Source organism: Gavialis gangeticus, unplaced genomic scaffold, assembly GCF_001723915.1.
Source record: "Gavialis gangeticus isolate Ggan-Ray unplaced genomic scaffold, GavGan_comp1, whole genome shotgun sequence".
Classification (NCBI taxonomy): Eukaryota; Metazoa; Chordata; order Crocodylia; family Gavialidae; genus Gavialis; species Gavialis gangeticus.
Genome location: NW_017729032.1, coordinates 195,190,910 through 195,209,851, shown reverse-complemented (window position 1 = coordinate 195,209,851; position 18,942 = coordinate 195,190,910). Strand labels below are relative to the sequence as shown.

The 18,942-nt window shown below is 40.4% G+C and overlaps 1 protein-coding gene across 1 annotated transcript in view; it reads left to right on the top strand.

Moving 5' to 3' along the window:
- Nucleotides 1-18,942, top strand: part of DMD (dystrophin) — a 2,221,918-nt gene that overhangs the window by 550,084 nt on the left and 1,652,892 nt on the right. The window contains exon 15 of the mRNA XM_019523954.1: nt 8,201-8,376. Within this exon, the coding sequence (XP_019379499.1) occupies nt 8,201-8,376 (176 nt within the window). The remainder of the gene's footprint in view (nt 1-8,200; nt 8,377-18,942) is intronic.

The following is an 18,942-nucleotide window of genomic DNA, read 5'->3' as shown; positions in this document are numbered from 1 at the left end:
GAACCCAGAAATGGACCAGATGTACTTCCGGTACACTTCCAGGTTTGCTGGGAGTGCACAGGGCTCCCCCCCCCATTGCCGTACCCAGCTCGGAAATCAGCCACAGGGGGACCCCAGATGCCCCCCCCAGACCAGGAGGCACCAGTCACCAAGCCAGGGGGGTGCAGAGAGGTCCCCCAGCATGCTCCCTGGTGAAACTGGAAGTGGACTGGAAGTGCTTCTGGTCCATTTTTGGGTCTGCTGCCAAGCACACTGGGGAGCCCCCCATGCTTCTGTGGGACACTCCATGCACCGCAGCACTGCAGCACTCATGAGCCCCTGCTACCTAGAGGTTTGTAGAAAAAACATTTAAAGCTGTGTCTATGTCAGAATCACCAAATCTTTCCGAATCTCTCCAGATTGATTCAGAGGGTTCCAATTCAATTTGGAAAGATTAAAGGGTCCTCTGACTCCATTTGGATTCAGAGTTTCGACCACCAAATCGAGCCAAATCTCCATCATATTGAATCAGGGACTGAAGCTTCACACAGCCCTAATCCTTATCTCATTCAGCTTCCCCCCATCATGCTGGGTGTGGGCCATCTATCTTTTGTCCATGTGGCACCAAAGCTATAGTAGAGGTCCATTGTGTCTTGTCCAACAAGTAGACAGATCTCTTGCTTCACTGTCTGTTTAACTAAACCCTTCCTGTAAGAGTTAGCCAAGGGGGAACTAAGGCATGCAACATTATTGAAACATAAACACCATTTACGCAAAACATTACAATAAAACCCATGGTTCATCACACTGTATTTGTATATTCATTCTGTTGGTCACATTTCTGCTGAGTCTTCAACATTAGTTATATTTGACAATAGTGTCACTTTAGTATATGCTCTCTTGCACAGCTTCAATGATAATGCTACTTACAAATATATCAACCTTTTGGATGGCCTTTGTAAGTACCATAAGTAATAAAGGGAACCTTTTAGCAGTGCACGTGAGAACTACTACGTATTAGAGTTGATTGAAAACTGCAATTCTTATTCAAGGGAAATCCTGAAATTTTTATTTCCATTACCAAATTGGACCAAAAAGCCAGTATGTCCTTAGTAATGAAAATGACAAAATATAATTTGAAACAAAGTTCTTTGTATTATTTCAGTAATATCAAGATGTTTTATCTTAATTAAAAATTCTGCTTAAGTTTTGATTGTGATATGTGAATCAAAGCTAATAACATAGGGCTGTCCAATTTTGGGGTGGCCAGGGCTGCACGTGCCCCCTGCTTCCCCACCAGCAGCACACAGCCCCTCCCTCTCTACCATGTGGGCTATGCAGGTGGCACACAGACCTCTGGGCACTTGCCCAGCATGCAGCCACAGGCAGCACAGCTTCCGTGGCCTACAGACTGCATGCTGGCCCCCCTTGGGCCATGTGTGACCCATGAACTGCCATTTGGATAGCCATGACACACATTATTTTTATAATGAAATTCAGATTTAATATATGAAAGTGGAAACAAAATCAGTCAAAATAATTAAGTTGAAAGATTTTTTTTACCTTACTGAAGCAAAATATTTGATGATATTAAATATTTATGAGTCGCATATATTTAGATATATTAATAAAAATAAACAAATCCTTTGGGTTCCCTGGAACTAGGACTATGAAATAACTCCTCACAGTTCAGCTAAGTGAAGGCTGGAATAATTTGAAACCTTTTCCCTTCTATAATAGCTTACATTGGAAACTTACAAAGTCTAGCACATCACTCAAATAAGCTTCCATCGGTAAGTGGGAATATTATCTGTATCTTACAGAAACTGAGATGTAGATATGGTGATCATATATTATATTTTTTTCACTGTTGTGGCCTCAGAGTTGCTTCACCATTGCCAACAATAATAGAAGCATAGACTGACAGCTTAGACTGACTGGGGTTCTTATCAACGTGTGAGCTATATCTACCCCAGGACTAGAAGCCTGTGTATTCTAATGCTTCTACTGTTCTATTGAGTTTCAATATTGGGAGCAATGCACTTTTTTAAAAGGCCCATTGGTTTGAGTACTGCCAGCAAATGTGCTCTGAGCAGGTCTAAATGGCACCATGCTGAAAATGCAGTCAGAAACAGATGGGCCACATAGGGTTCCCAAATTTGTTAACATCAGTGAGTTAGAGCTAGTGTAAAGAATGGTGAGGAGCTTTCCAACTGTACCTCTAATGTGGCCACCATCAGGAGCCAAAAAAAAAAAGCCACATAGGTAGGTGAAGAGAAAAATGAAAAGGTTTAAATAACAGGTAAAGCTATCTGGATGTTAGGAACTGTACATTAAGATATATTAGGTATATTAGGATAATTAAGAAAGAAAATAAGATAGTAATATTGAAACTTGTGGAAAAGAAACACTAATTTTAGCTACAACAACAGTTCTGCTTGCAGGAATAAATGTTCTGCTTTCTAAAGACTAACAAGGATATATCAATGGTCAGGAACAGTTCCAGGATTTTACACAGGGGATGTGGGAACAGTGATGACTGATGCTGAAAGGGTGGCTGCACCCTTCTCTCTCAGCCTCTTCTTCTCTCCATCCAGCCAGGGTGACAGTTCAATGGGAGAGTAGCCAGGTACTTAAATATTAAACAACAAAGAAGGAAAACAAAATTCTCCCCTCCCAATCCCCTTCCTCTCATTCCCCTGTCCCCCACCTGTCATTGCCACTTTGTCCCTTATTTGTTTGGTTAAAGCTCCCAGTGCCAGTATCCAGAAGTGTAGTCATTGCATTCAGAAAATTTGAAGGCTTGCAATAATTTATGGCCATGAATTGACTCCAATTAATTTGGAATATATGAGAAACTTCTAACATACCTGTGTAGTCTGTACACATTATGTGTGCTCTGATTTTTTTTTAAAAAAAAACCCATGAAACCATTAATGAAGTGCCTCCATCCACTGGAGAAGTGAATAAATCTACTAAAACTTCTGAAATGTCTACTACTTTCATAAATGTATTTGCTCATTTAAAATTATAATTGACATTATGATATCTTAAATTTTACAACATAACCATTATTAAAACTTTCTTTGGTTCTCTTTCATTTTATAACATCTTGATATAGCATAATTAATAGAAACATTAAGCCTATTATAGCTATGTTAGGATAGTAATATCCTCTTGTTATTGGAATATGAGACAGCAGGCATTAAACTGTGAAAAAGGAAAAAAATGCATACTGGGATATCATACTCCATTCATACAGAAGATAATAAACCATAAAGAGCCATCAATGTATCACACTATTAACAAAGTTCTGTAAAACACTTAAGGAAAATCAGTGCTCTAGTTGCTCCCTGAAAAGCTAGTTGGTAAACTATAATAAGTAATCTTTTCATTAATGCTTTATCTGTAACTTTTTTTCTTTTTCCCTATTATATACTGATATAATAACAATTCAAAATAATTTTGTTACATTAGGTTTTAAGCAAAACTTTCAAAACTACATCCATAGTATTTACATGACTAAGTTCTGAGCTTTTGGTTTATGAAGGCGCAAATTGTTTGGTCACTTATTTCCCCAAGCAGGGTAAATAGTGTACCTTTATATTCAGTACAGAAAAAAGGTGGTGGTTGGTATGATGATATCCACTATTCTATTTGTAGTAAAACTCATTTATAGATTTAGCTAGCAAGAAAACCAGGGGTGAAAAATCACGTACTTCAAAAGAAATCTACAACATTTGTTATCATATTTTGTAATCACAGAAGGGAGACAGTAGGTGGCACTGTATAACCTTCTTCCTGTTGAAATGCAGCAGAAAATATATCCTTTTGTTCATCAAAGTTGTATGCTATTGTTCTGATGCTGACTACGAAGGAACTATGTTACTTTTAATAATAATTTCTGATTAAAGTGCAGGAACAATGATATTTTTTCGGTATGAACTTCTCCCCCTATCTCTTGTAAGGTGCTTGCTCACTTAAATAAACAAGAATTGAAATAGTAAATGAAATAAAAACAATGAACAATTTCCTTCTACATTTATAGCTAAAGCTACATTAGTAGACATTAGACATAAGGCCCTGCTACATATTCAAATTAAACCTTCATCTACACTCCTGTTGAATTACATGTGGGGCAGAGTAATGCAGAGAGGAACTGCTTTTCCTCCAGGGAAGCATATAAAAGTCATTTACTATTTGTGAGTAGGTTTCACTTAAAGGTTCTCCTTATATATTTGAGAGTAGTGGTGTAAAAATATACCTAGCTGTTCTCCCTGAACTTCAGTTAAATTGCACTGTAGTCTCCAGCATTTCTTACCTCCTCCCCAGATTGCTGTGACTAGATAATGGGCTCCAAGTTAACAGCTCACTTGTCTTTTTGAAACACAAGATATTTCACCTTGGTTTTTGCTGTTTAAGCACATAAATATTTTTACTGATCTGAGATGTAAATCATCACACCCCACAGCACTTTATGCATTGTGATTTGACATTTGTGAACATATGGTAATTACACCGCATGCCTTGTTCTAAGCACAGTTCCCAACCACCAGCTGAAACTGCTACTACTGTATAATTGGTTACAGGCTGGGGAAATATTTTGTTGAAAGCAGCTATGTTTTCTTCTATGTCCTGTGCCATAAGCATTGTAAGCTCTATCCTGGTATTGATCTGTGAATGAAAGATGGCAGGATATGGCCTCAAGGTGTCAGAAACGCATCCTACCATTGACTTCTGGATAAAACTTCCAGAGTTCAGTAAGAATTGTGTGTGCAGAGTGACAGCAGAGTATGGTCCAAAATGTGCACAAACTGTATCAATGACTGAGAGCCCTTTCAACTGTGGGGATAGCCTGTCAGGAAGATGATATCAGATATTTTCTCTACAAAATGTTATATTGCAGAATTAAACCTGGTTATTTTACCTGTGCTTAGCAAACTCAACTTTTTTTTTTAAGTAAAATATATAGAAGTTTTACAAAGTGCTAATAAAAGAAGTATTTTATGCTTAACATTGTTTTCTTTGCTGTGATGCACATTGTCATCTCTGTATATTTCTGATTATACATTAACCAAGTCCGTCTCAAATTTTTAGGTTCTGTTTTGGGAAAATCAATTTTTTCCCAAGTCTGAGCCAAAATCCCACAGGAGAATCAAATAACCAGGGAAAGAGCCTGAAGGACTCAGTGTACTGAAAATACTAAAATAATAAGATTTTTTTTTTAAATGTACCAAAGATAATTTGCCCAAAGCCCACCACATAGTCTTCAACTTAAAATTCCATGGCATTACATACCAAGAAACGAAATGTAAATATCCATTTTTCACAGGGTTTTTTTAAAAAAGGTCTTTATTTAAAAAGCCAGATTTGAATTGAGGCTGAAATTCAAGCTTCATATATGACATGGTTAGTAGTTCAAACTCTACATTTTGCTAATTTTTTGAGGGATGTGCAGAATGAGAATGTAAGTTGTTGTATTTCAACTATTGTTATGCATAGATGCAACTCAGATTTGACCTTTCCTTAAAGTGTAGCAACGTATGTTAAGCTAATTCATGTTCTGGAAGAAAAACATATTATTGTCTATTAAATATTTTAAATTTAAACTCAAACTTTTTTTTTAGTTCAGTGCTAGAAGTTTTCAGGACCACTAGTCCTTTGCAAATAATAAATATACAGTTGGGAGTGAACAAAAAATAATATGGGGTTTAAATGTTAAATATCCATACTTTTGAAACCAGTACTGTAGTAAGGGCAGTGCCAGCAGTGCCCTGGCACCAGCTGCCCTCACACAGGGAGCACCAAATCAAATGTAAGTAATGTTATGTAATGACCTGTTGAGCAGTGCTCTGTACATGACCTGCACCGGACACCAAAATGTTTGCCTATGGCTTTGTTTGAAACATATGTAATTGTGCATAATTTCTTGCCAGTTGAATCTGTTTCCTGTTTTCTGTCTCTAGTTGCAGTGGTGACCTGTCATATAGACTACAGTCACCATAGAAAATGACCTTAAGTTTCCTATCTCCTTGCAATGAGGTGTCTGCAGGGGTCTGAAAACTACTGGCCCCAAGATTAATCCTTCCTTAAACTCCAGTGAAACAGACTAGGAAGATCCCTAGGAATTTTGGGATGTCAGACCATCCAGCTATTATGGTCCTTCCCTATTTGAGCTGAGCCTTCCACCCTATTACCACCATAATGTGGAGGATGACCCTTAACTGTTCTGCTCCTCCATACAATGATATTATTATTATTGTACAATTGCTCCTATGTATAAGTTGACTGTTTTTTACTGTGTTTTTGAGGGAGAAAATTCTATAACTCAAGTAAAGACCACAAAGTTTGGCCCTTTCTGGGGAAAATATATGTATATTACATGCATGCCTTGTGTTAAGCCCAGTTCCCTAGCACCAGATACATATGTTACTTCTGTATAATTCATTACAGGCTGGGGAAATATTTTCTAGAAAGCAGGTTTTTCTTTTAGAGGTTCCATTCTATATCCACTATATATAGTATGTTATATATAATTCTCCAATACACCCACTTATTTATATGGTGGGGAAGGTTGAAGGAAGTTTAAGTCTTTGATTGTCACAACTCTAAGTCTGAGTGCCTGTATAAGACTGCTTGATTTGCCACCAGAACAGATTCTTCCACTACCAGCCATGACAGACTAGACAGGAAGTTGAATCGTCTTATGTCCAGGAATAAGAAACAAACCCCCAAAGCCAGACATTTCCATGAGCAAGTAGGAACATTGTTTGGTTTTAGTGATACTTTTTTTATAACAAGAGACTATGTTCAGAAAGAGTAAATAGTTCTTCATTTTCCCCCTATTTATTCCATAGAGAAAGGTGGCTGGGAAAAGGAAGACTTAGCATCTGGTTTGGTATAGCTCCATTGAAGAAAATACTAATGTCTCAATAGTTAGGGTGGATGCCTACTCTTTCTTAACTGGGTTCTACAGGAATTCTTCTGCCATCAGTAGCATTATTTTTATATAACTGTATAATTTTCATGTCCTTTTGAAGATTAAAAACTTGTTTTCCTTCTCCTAAGTTAGAAGGAAAGGTAATGAGCTTTAAAAAAACCCTAGTTTTTCAGGCACGCACATTAGTTTGGCCACTACATCAACATTCCCTTTATATTCCACTCACTCTACTTCACTGAGGCATGAGCTAGCTGGTCACTAAAGCTGTAACTGAAGGAAAGCCAGCACCCTGGCAAACAATCTAATACCTGATTCCCAGGCAGAACAAGAAGTGAAGTGACCTCTTTCAGGTGGAGTGACTTTGATGACCTGAGAGAACTTTTTCCTGTTTAAATGGGAACTTGTATTATGACATTAAGTGGGCCCAAAATGTAAAGTCCCCATAATATAAAGTAATGTGGATAGCTGTACAAACACAATCAACTCTTGTGCACTCACTGAAGGGATAATAATGCAAGAGAGTATCTTGTATCATCTCTTAGGCTGACATAGCAGGAAATAATTCCAAATGCACCTATGCTGATACAGTTGAATCATTTAGAGTTTATATAAACTGAGCAAAATAACCACTAATAAATATTGCAAATTCACATTCGCAAATACAAATGTTAGTTACTAATCCCATTACTCTTAGCTTTTAATTATGGAAACATTCAATCACAGTAATGATTAATCACAGTAAATTATTTCTAGGCTAAGATTTCTTGTAAATTAGTTTACTGATCTTTGTGCAAAAGAATTTTACTTGTAATACATTTAATTATACTTTGAAAAATATTATAAGCTGTAAAAAATAAAAATGATTGACAGTAAATATAGTATCACAGTAAAATAAAATGTCTCTTTATCAACTATAAATATATAAAATGAATGAATTATAACATTTTATATATCTCTGTACTTTAATTGAATCATGAAGCAGGGCTTTCATTATAGTTTTCTCTTATTTCTTCTCTTAATTTGACATCATTTATGAAGCAACATAAATTTCTACTTAGGATTCCTTCTTACTTAGATATTGACTTCTCCAGATGCCTTATTCACATAGCACAAGTCAGATAAAACAATTTGGGCTTGAGTTCAATGCAGTGTTATTTTTTTCTGAAGGTCAGCCCATGATCAGACAGGATCAGTTTCTCATTATTTTCTATTGTCACTCCAAACAGTCTTTATTGAAGTCTTTCAAGCAATGTGTGACCTCTGTTTCAATACTTCTCACAGATTTCACAGGCTGTCACCACCACTCAGACATCACTAACACAGACAACCGTAATGGAAACTGTAACTATGGTGACCACCAGAGAGCAAATCCTCGTTAAGCATGCCAAAGAGGAACTCCCACCACCACCACCCCACAAAAAAAGGCAGCTCGTTGTGGATTCAGAAAGTAGGAAGAGGTGAGAATTACTAAAGGTTGAGGGGATATAAATGATAAAATGTGGTTAAAAATGCAAAAATTAAGCATTGTTATTTGAATGCAGTAATTTGCTGCATAATATATTGGTTTTGTGAGAAAAAAATATTGTGGTATTCCTGTAAGATTGTAACTGATTAGCACCTTCATTTTAGCAGGCTGAATTAAAGTGTTGTTTGAACAGTTAGTCCAGCAAATGCACCACTAAATACTATTAGTTACTGTTCCACTCTTTCTGTATTACTCTTTTTGATATGTTAGAGAAACACCACATTCCATATTAAAACTTTGAAGTAGAAAAAGTTTGAAAAGTTTTCTTTAAGTTAAGTTTAAAAGCAAAAGAAACATCCCCCTCCCCAAACCTCTCCTAAAACCTCAGAACAGTGTTTTTGAATGCCAGACTTTCAAATTAAAATTGAAAAATCACATTGTTTTTTTTCCTGGAAAGTACATCAGCCCAAGTAACAATAATTTGACAAGTCCAGATTTTGTTTTCAATTGTATTCATGTAATTTCATTATCTTACGAGTTTGCCTTCTGTAACCTAGGTATATTGAGGGTTTATATTGGTCCTTCACTTGAAATGAAGAGCTTAATCCAACATTTGCTGACGTTGGGAGAAAGGTTCACAACGACTTCAGGTGCTGAACTAATAATTGTTTAAAAGATTTTCATGAATGAAAGGACAAAAGGTACTCACAGCTCTGTCTGTTTTGCCAATGTTCAACCTATTTTTTCACTGAGGTAAACAGGCATTATTCTAAATCCTGAGTCAGGAGATTCAGAGTGGATCCAGGAAGTATATGAAGTTCACCACAAAGATTACTACTGCCAACCTATTGAATGAGGGAAGTATTGTAGTCCTTCAAAAGACAAATAGAACTGCTGAATAAAATAGGTCCTATATTACATTCATAGAACTTGAAATTCATTCTTGAAGCAAAAGTGTTTTTTCAGTTCTTTAGATTGTGGAAGGTATTTTCATCACCAATAGTAAGTATATTTTAAATGAAGAATTAAATATACTTGTAAAGAGTTACATCTATAGTTTTGAGAACGTCAAGTTCTAAAATATGTATGCAAATACAAAATACCTTCTTTGTACATGGGAATGCAAGTTTGTCTTTTGAAAGTATTTGAAAGCAATTTTACCAGGAACCCTAGGTTACCAGAAAATGTCAATGTGTTGTTGATAGATGTGACATTTTATTTTGACAATGTATCTTAAATTGTTGAAAGCAAATGAGCAGTGAGGAAAAGACCATCCTGTACTGAATCTAAAATTCTAGCATCTGTTCTCTGAGTCCTCCGAGGGTTTTATTTTCATGGGCTCTTAGTTATAATTTATTACTGTTGATTCTATTTAATATGAAACTAGTAGCCAAAAATAACAATTGAGATTTAAGACCCCATTGTATTATAGATGGTAAAATATATAAGAAAGTTCCTGCCCTGACAATATGTCAGTTATTCCTGAAAATGAAAAAAAAAATGAAGATTGCCTTTATATTTTTTTTAAAAGAGGAATGTGAACAGTTAAGGTGTTGTCTTGGTACTGAAATTTGAGAAGAGATATACTAAAAACTCTGTTTGAAAGGAAAGCATCAATTGGGCTAAAAATAGTAGTAGTAACCATGGGAGACTTTCTAGTCATAGATGTTGCTGTTCTCTAAGATTATTTGGACCACTTTACTTATGGTTATAAACCATAATTGTGAATAATGGGTTCAAAGCAAAAAAACCCAACAAACCCATAGTAGAAGATTCCTTTTGTAAATCACTGAACATACAATATGAGTCTCTCTCTTCTTTTTCTTTTGAGCATTCTTGCTCAAATGACTTGCTTTACTATTGTAAATTGCATTGATTGTAATATACAGTCTTTATAGGAGAATCTTTTGGGAGAGTACTGAAGAAACTATCCAAGGGCAAGAATTTAAAAGGTTAGCTGGACTATGACAATTGTTTATATGTAGAAATATTTAGTATTATTCTAAAAGAGAATTACAAAATTGTATATTGTCTGCCACCTCTGGCTATACCTGTTAACCTAGCTAAAGCACTGACACTCATAGGGAATACATTAAGCACAATCAATATTTATACAGAAAACGGGAAATGTCATCAATTATCTAGTGACAGATGTTCATAACTTGAAGGCATGTTGATAATTCTATAATAAACTGAGGAGAATATTAAAGTATTAATCATTTTGATAGTGACCTTAGCTTACTGGGGCTTATTTTTTTTTTTTAAATGTCTGTTTGGTGTCATTTCAGTGATGTCATTGCAGTTTAGCCTTTGAAAAACAATTCTGAAAAATTCTGCTGTATACTGTATTCTTGGCATCTGCGAAGCAGGCCATATTCAATTTGGATTCAGCCCGATTATATGTTTTTTCTACATTCCATGAGGTACCAGGCATGGCTCATGAATGCTGAGACAGTGGGGTGGATGGAGTGTCCCACAGGAGTGCAGGGCCCCCCGCCTTGTGCTCAGCGGCAGACCCAGAAGTGGATTAGAACTACTTCCGGTCCACTTCTGGGTCCACTACTGAGTGTGTGGGGGATCCCCCCCCCCCCACCGGCACCTCCCTGGCTCAGCAGTCAGCTGTGGGGGGACTGTAGGTACCAGTTGCTGAGCCAGGGGGTGGGGGGTCCCTTGTGCACCCCACAGCAGACATGCTTCTGGTCCATTTCTAGGTCCACCATCAAGCACACTGGGCTCCCCCTCAACACACTCCCGTGGGATGCTCCATCCACCCCAGCATCTCAGCATTCACGAGCTGCCTGGTACTTCGAATATAGAAAAAACATAAAAGCTGTGTCTATGTCCGAATCACCAAACCTCTCCAAACTAAATTGGAGGCTTCCAATTCAATTCAGAGAGATTAATGGGCCTCCTGATTCAATTCAGATTTGGAGATTCGACCGCTGAATCGGGCCAGATCTCCACCAAAATGGATCAGTGACTGAAGCTTCGCACAACCGTATTATATTCTGTTTTAAAATGGTATATATAAAAGTATAATGTATAGCCCTAGACATAATTTGTGGTTCATATCTCAGATCTTTCCCTGGATTTATTTTAGATAAATTAAACTTAATGTATTTGAGATTAAATTAACCATAGTTTTTCATACATACTTGTGGCCCAAGTCCTTTCCATTACTAGACTGGGAAGTGTTTTTCTTTGTTCTCGAAAGCTGAGTCAACTAAATCACAATACGCCAACTAAGATTAGTATTCTAATTTATTAGGCATGTCTAGATATTGCCTGTTTAATTAATATTTAAAATATTAACCAATATGTGAAAATCTGTTATCCATTATTTTCATTCAGTTTAATATACTGTAACTATTGGACTTATTTTCTCTACATGATAGTTTCTAATCTAATCCATCTTTTTGCCCCAGGGATGGATTTGCTCTGCCAATACCATTCTTGATAAATATTTGCCCAGTCTTCTTTAAAAAACTTCCATTGATGGAGAGTATACAATCTTCCTAAATTTATATTCTAATGCTTACATATCAGTAGAGTAGGAAAGCTGTTTTTTCCTTCTTGTGTAAAGCCTAAATCTTCCCTGCTGAAATTTTATCCTATCACCAGTGCTCATGGAGAAAAGTTTATAACCTCCTCTCTCTAAGATCTTTTTACATTTATGACTATTGTTATCTCTTGGTCTTCTCTTTTCCAAATTGAATAAAAAGAATCCTTTCAGTTCTTTCAAAAATAGTTTTTTCTGGATTCCACATTTGATCCACATAATTCTCGAAGAGTAGTCCTGAAAACTAGATATAGTAATCCAGCCGGTGCTTTACCATTGCCATATGGAGTGGAAGTTTGCAACAGCAGTTTGCAGTGGTATGACATTGTTGACTAGTTCAAGTTGTGATCTACTATAACAGTAGTTTTCAAACTTCTGTTTTCAAACAGTGGCTTTCAAACTTTCTAAATTTGCATAATCCTTTCATATTGCTTCTTACACTGAGGAACCCCTACCCCTATCATAAAGACCAGTGCAGAGCCAGGTGACCCACACCAAGTGTAGTGGTGCACTGCCTCCTAGCCTGCTCCACCATTACCCCCAATTACTTTATGGAACCCTGATGATCTATCGTGGAACTCCAGGGTTTCATGGAACAAAATATGGAGACCAATGGACTGTATAGTATTTAGTGCAGGACTGCTATTTAGCCTGCACAAATGTTACCTGTGCAGTTGTTTTTTTTTCTTGTGGGTACTCTATACTCATTGTTACAGACTACATATTTCAGACCATTTCTTCAATTTGTCAAGATAATTTTGAAGTCTAATCCCGCTCTCCAAAATGTAGTCCCCCTTACTTGGTTTCATCTGCAGCCTAATAAGTATAATTTCTACTCCATCTTCCAAGTTATTATTGACAATAATAGTACTAGATCTATGAGAGATGCCTGCAGAACCTCACATGACACATACATCTGGCTTGAGAGTGAAGCATTGATAACAACTCTCCAGGTACAGTCTTGCAATTGGCTGATCACTCACTTTTGAGTACTTTCATCTGAAACAGGACTGTCCAACTGGCAGCCTGCTTCTGGAGCCACTGTGCTGGTACGAGCAACAGAGGTATTAGTGCAGTAGCAGGCAATTATTTCAGCCAGAGGGCTGCTTAACAAGTTTTGGTGAGCTGTCAAGAGCCACGAGGGTAGCCCCACCCCTTGATGGATGCCCTGATTTTTGTCCTGTGTGTGTGGTTTGTGTAGTGCATAATAGCTCAAAATAAAGCCTTACTCTTGTATATTTTATGCAGGGGAGGGGGGGTTTATGTGGACGGGGTGTTTGGGGAGTGGGGGATGTGGTGGGGTGTGGGGGTGTATGTGAGGTGTGGGTATGGTGGGTAGGGTGTGTGGGGGAGGTTGAGGAATGGTTATGAAGTGGTTTTGGTGTGGGTTATATGTTTGGTGTGGGGGCTGTGGGAGGCTGTGGATGTGGGATGGGTTATGGTGGGGGTGGCAGTGTGTATGGGAGGATGTGGGTATGATGGTGGTGGGGTGTGTGTGGAGGCTGTGGGTGTGTGGGAGGTTGTTGTGGGGGGAGTGGGAGAGTGTGAGTGACTATGTGTGGGGGGAGTGTCGTTGGAGTCCCCAGCGTGTGTGAGTCCTTGGAGCTGCATGTGGTGGCAGTGAGCTGAGCCAGCCCTGCCTGGCCCCATAGTGCACAGCTCCCTATGCTCCCACCCCAGTCCCCTGCATGGGTGGTAGCAGCATGATGGGCTAGCTCCACCCACTCCATAACACACGGCTCCCACCCCAGTCCCTGTTTGCACATGGCAGCAGTATGCAGGGCCAACCTCAGCCAGCCCAACAGCACTCCCACCTGAGTTCCTGGCTGCATGTGGTAGCAGTGAACAGGCCCAGCCCCATACCTCCAGCACTGTCACCCCAGTCCCCTGCTGCAGGTGGCAGAAGCATCCAAGGCCAGTCCCACCCATCCCAATAACACTCCTTCCTGTCCTCAGCCACATATGATGGCAGGGTGTGGGGCCAGCCCAGCCCAGCCCCATAGCATGAGGCTCCCTGCACTCCTGTCCCTTTTCCAGCAGTGGCAGTCTCTTGCCCCAGCCTGGAGGGGCCCTTACCTGAATTCCCACTCTTGTAGACAGGGAGGCTGGAAAAAGCCACAGGGTGGCCAGGCAAGAGCCTCAGCCAGGCAGAGGCTTCTTTTCTGTAGCGCCCCTGGCTTGGGGCTGGGTCAGGCCAGGCTTGGGGGGGGGGGGTGTTGCTTAGCAACCAGAGCTGCATCTCCTGCCAGGACTTAGAGGGCCCCATGGGATGGATGGAATTGCTTGGAGGGCCTAACCCCTGTGTTAGTGCCACCACCACTCAGGGCCCACCAACCAAGTTGGACACCATTTACCTAGATCCTCTTTTTCCTAGATGGCTTATGAGAATGCTATATGAAAAAGTGTTAAATCAAGTTTTCATAGTCCAAGGGAAAATATTATCATGCAGGCACTCATCAGCATAACTGTGTACTGAAGTCCTTATAATTGACTTACCTGCATGACAAGGAGCTTTGAAAAATAGAAGACCAAAAACTGACTTCTCTGGATGTGGAACCTGATCCATGGTAGTGTGGCTCTAAGGGTGGAGGTTATTCATAAATGCACCTTAAGGCTGCAAACAGACATTGCATTTACCCTAAGAGAAAGCCATTTGAGCTGGGATCATATTTAACTCCATGGGGCAGTCTGACATCAGCTCAGTATGTGTTAGGTAGTAGGATCTGGAGAAAAAGCCTAACTTTATTCTGATACAGTGGCACTTCATTTTCCTGCTTGAACACTTGAACAGTAGCATTTTGAGTGCAGTTGGCATGTGCAAAGTATAATAAAACAATACCCATACACATCAGATATTCTACAGATAGGTATATCCTCTCCTGTCTTCTCTGAATAAGACCATGCCAATAGTATTTTTCTGGGAACCTGAAATACCAGTTAGATCTAGAATTCAGTTTTCAGACTGATAAGTGAAAACACTCTGGCTGTTGACATTTGAGGTGAAGCTTCATTTTTGATGGTCAAGATGCAAAAGAAGTTAAATGATTTGACAAGAGACTCAGTGTATAATTTGGTGGCTGAGTAAAGGGGTATGTTACATAGGAACGTCTGTACTGATATACTGGATCAGTCCCAAAGTCCATCTAGACCAGTATTCTGCATCCAGCTTTCATAGAATCAAAGAAAATTAGAGTTAAAGGGATCTCAGGAGATCATCTAGTCCAAACTCCTGCTGGATCTTAACCTCCAAGGATGGATGCTTCAGAACCGATCTGGATAATTTGTTCCACTGCTTTACTACCCTCCCCTGGCTCCAGAACCGATCCCTGGGACACTCTACTTGATACTAGCTGCCAACTAGACATCAAGAGATTTATTACCACCTTCTAAGCCCGATGCTCCAGCCACTTTTCTGTCCACCTTACAGTCCATTCATCCTCCCCGTAAGAGAGTTTTTCCTAATATCTAACTAAAGCTTCCCTTGCTGCATCTTGAGACTGTTGCTTCTTATTTTCTTATCTGTCACCATGAAGAACAGTGTAGCTCCATCCTCTTTGAAACCATTATTCAGGTAGTTGAAGGCTGCTATTAAATCCCCCCCTTATTCTTCTCTTCTGCAAACTAAATAAGCCCAGTTCCCTCAGCCTCTCCTCATACGTCAGATGCCCCAGCCCCCTAACCATTTTCATTGTTCACCACTGGACTTTCTCCCATTTGTCCACATCCTTTCTACAGTGGAGGGCTGAAAACTGAAAACAGTAATCCAGATGTGGCGTCACCAGTGCTGAATAGAAGGGAAGAATCACTCCCCCCTATCTGCTGGGGATGCTCCCACTAATGCAGCTCAGTATGCTGTTAGCCTTCTTCACAACAAGGGCAAACAGTTGTCTCATAGTCAACTGTTTACTATAACCCCCAAGTCCTTTTCGGCAGAGCTGATTGTTAGGCAGTCGGTCCCCAGCCTGTATCGGTGCATGGGATTGTTCCATTCTAAGAGCAGGGCTTTGCATTTCATGTTGAACCTCATGACATTTATTTTCATCCAATCTTCCTGTTTGTTGAGGTCTCTCCAAATCCTATCTCTACCCTCCAGCATATCTACTACCCCCTCCCACCCCTCCAGCTTGGTGTCATCTGCAAACTTCCTGAGGGTGCACTCCATCCAATCTTCCAACTTGTTGATCAAGATATTGAAGAAACCTGGCTCTAGGACCGACCCTTGAGACACTCCACTTGATAATGGCTACCAACTAGACATCAAGAGATTTATTACCACGCTCTAAGCCCGATGCTTCAGCCAGTTTTCCGTCCACCTTACAGTCCATTCATCCAGCCCATACTTCCTTAGCCTGCCTGCAATAATTTTGTAGGAAACCATATCAAAAGCCTTGCTAAAATGAAGGTATGCCACATCCACTGGTCTTCCTGAATCTACAGAGCCAGTCATCTAATCATAGAAGACAATCAGGTCGGTCAGGCATGGCTTGCCTTTGGTGAATCCATGCTGACTGTTCCTAATCGTCTTCTCCTCCTACAAGTGCTTAGAGATGGATTCCTTGAGGACCTGCTCCATGATTTTCCAGGGACTGAGGTGAATCTGACTAGTCAGGCTGACTAGTCTGTAAATCTCCAGATCCTCCTTCTTTCCTTGCGTAAAGATGGGCACTATAGCTGCCTTTCTTCAATCAGCTGGGACCTTCCCTGATTGCAAAGAGTTTTCAAAGATAATGGCCAACAGCTCTGCAGTCACATTGGCCAACTCCCTCAGCACTCCCAGGTGCATTGCGTCTGGTCCTATGGATTTGTACACATCCAGCTTTTCTAAATAATCCCTAACCTTTTTTTTTTTGCCACAGCTGGCTGCTTGCCTCCTCCCTAAACTGTGCAGCCAGATGCACAGGAGCTGACCTTCCATGTGAAAACAGGTGAAGAAGGCATTGACTCCTTCAGCCTTTTCTGCATCCTTTGTCACAAGGTTGTCTCCCCCATTTAGTAAAGGACCCACACTTTCCCCAATCCTCCTCTTGTTGCTGACATACTCATAGAAACTGTTATTGTTACCCTTCCCATCCCTTGCCAGCTGCAACTCCAGTTGTACTTGGGCCTTCCTGAATTAATCCCTGCATGTACAGCCAGTGCTCTTATACTTCTCCCTAGTTGGTTGTCCAAGTTTCCACTTCTATGGATATGGTCAATATCAAATGTTTCAGAAGAATGCATGAGCTCCTTAGTCTCATCCTGATAGCTAATAGAAATTGGTACAAATCATAAAGCATTAGGCTTGGAGTCCCTGCCAGAATTTGATAATTAACAGGATAACAGATTTTTTCATTATCTATATAAATATCAATCTTGGAACAGGGGACCCAGACCCTAATTACTTGAGTGAAAGAGAAGAGGAGGAGAAAGAAGATGCAGCAGGCTCAGCTGGCTGTGTGGAACCACAGCCTCAGGAGGGCAGGCTGGCCCTTGATTGTCAGGGAAAACCCTGTACAGAGCTGGAGAAGGCACATGACTATAGCATGGCTTCCAGGAACATGAGCCTAGGGCCTGAGCCAGAACAGGTAGTCTAGTGCTGCATGCTAAAGGGTGAGGAGCTCCTGAGGGAGATGCTTACTGCAGATTGACTACTAAGCACTTGAGTTGTTCCCTTGAATAGCCCAAAGAGAACTAAAGGGAGTGGATGGCCCTGTAATGAGAGCAGGGTAGATTACTTTTGTTGTGAATAAAGGTTTTCATAGATTCATAGATTAAGGGTCGGAAGGGACCTAGTAGATCTTCTAGCCCGACCCCCCGCCAGGGCGGGAGAACAACAAAAAACCCCAAAGGTCTTTTGTTTATATTGTGAATTAGGCTTTAGACTGGTGTGAATGAGAGCAAAGGCAGAGGACTGTTTTCCCCATAGGTAAACCAGTCTTCCACATACTTATTTTTGTTTGTTTGGTTTTGTATGGATTGTTTTCTTCTCTTTAACACCCTGAAAGGAATATTGTGTGTCAGCAAGTGTGAGGCTAGGGTGTAGGGGATGGTGGATCCCCGTATTTTTTTCAATCATTTTTGGAGTCGGTAAAAATTCTTCTTCACCCTCATTTTGTGGCAGACATCCTCCTGTTGGGAAAAGTGTGTACTTATCCCTGTAATAAATAAGAAAAACTGCATGTAACATCAAAGTCATGACAGATGAGCTTTGTATCAACCAGGAAGGGGTAAGGATGATCTAGAGCCCTTTACCCAGCACAGCAGAAGAGAAAAAATTGTCCTGTAAAGGGCACAAACCCTATAGCACCTACAGTTGACAATCAGGGGACTGGCGTGTGGCTGTGTGTGGCCTGTGGAGGCCATGGAGGGGTGCCTGGTAGGGCACTCAGCATTAGGCAGACTAGCCTGGGATGGAGAGGCAAGCAGCCCAGCCTGGGGTCAGGCACCCTGAGAGCTAAGGGCTGGCTCAGAGTGAGGGACACAGGCACAAGGGGCCTGGGAACAGACAAGGCTGAGGCTAAGAGAGCTGGGCCTGAATCAGTGGGCCAGGACTGGAGGCATGCAGCCAGAGGAAAGGGAGGCTACAGGCAGGAGGCTGAGGCCTCTATAAGGGTCAGAATAGGGTACAGAGTAATGTCTGCAAGGCATGGGCTTTGCTGTAGGGGCAGATGAGGCTACGAATTTGGCCCTTAACACCTTAAGTAGGACATAAGGACCTGGTACAGAAACAGAAAGAGAGAGCACCTTAACTTTATCAGCCTCTGAGGGCAGCCTTCCTTCATCAAGTTTACAACAAGAGGCAGCAGGTGAGGAACCATGGTGGGACCCTGGGAGATAAGAGGAAGAACCAGTCAGGGTCTAGGTTTCATAGTTCATAGTTGGTAGGGTCGGAAGGGACCTCAGCAGATCATCAGGTCCGATCCCCTGCCATGGGCAGGAAAGAATGCTGGGGTCAAATGACCCCGGCAAAGTGTCTATCTAGCCTCCTTTTAAAGACCCCCAGGGTAGGAGGGAGCACCA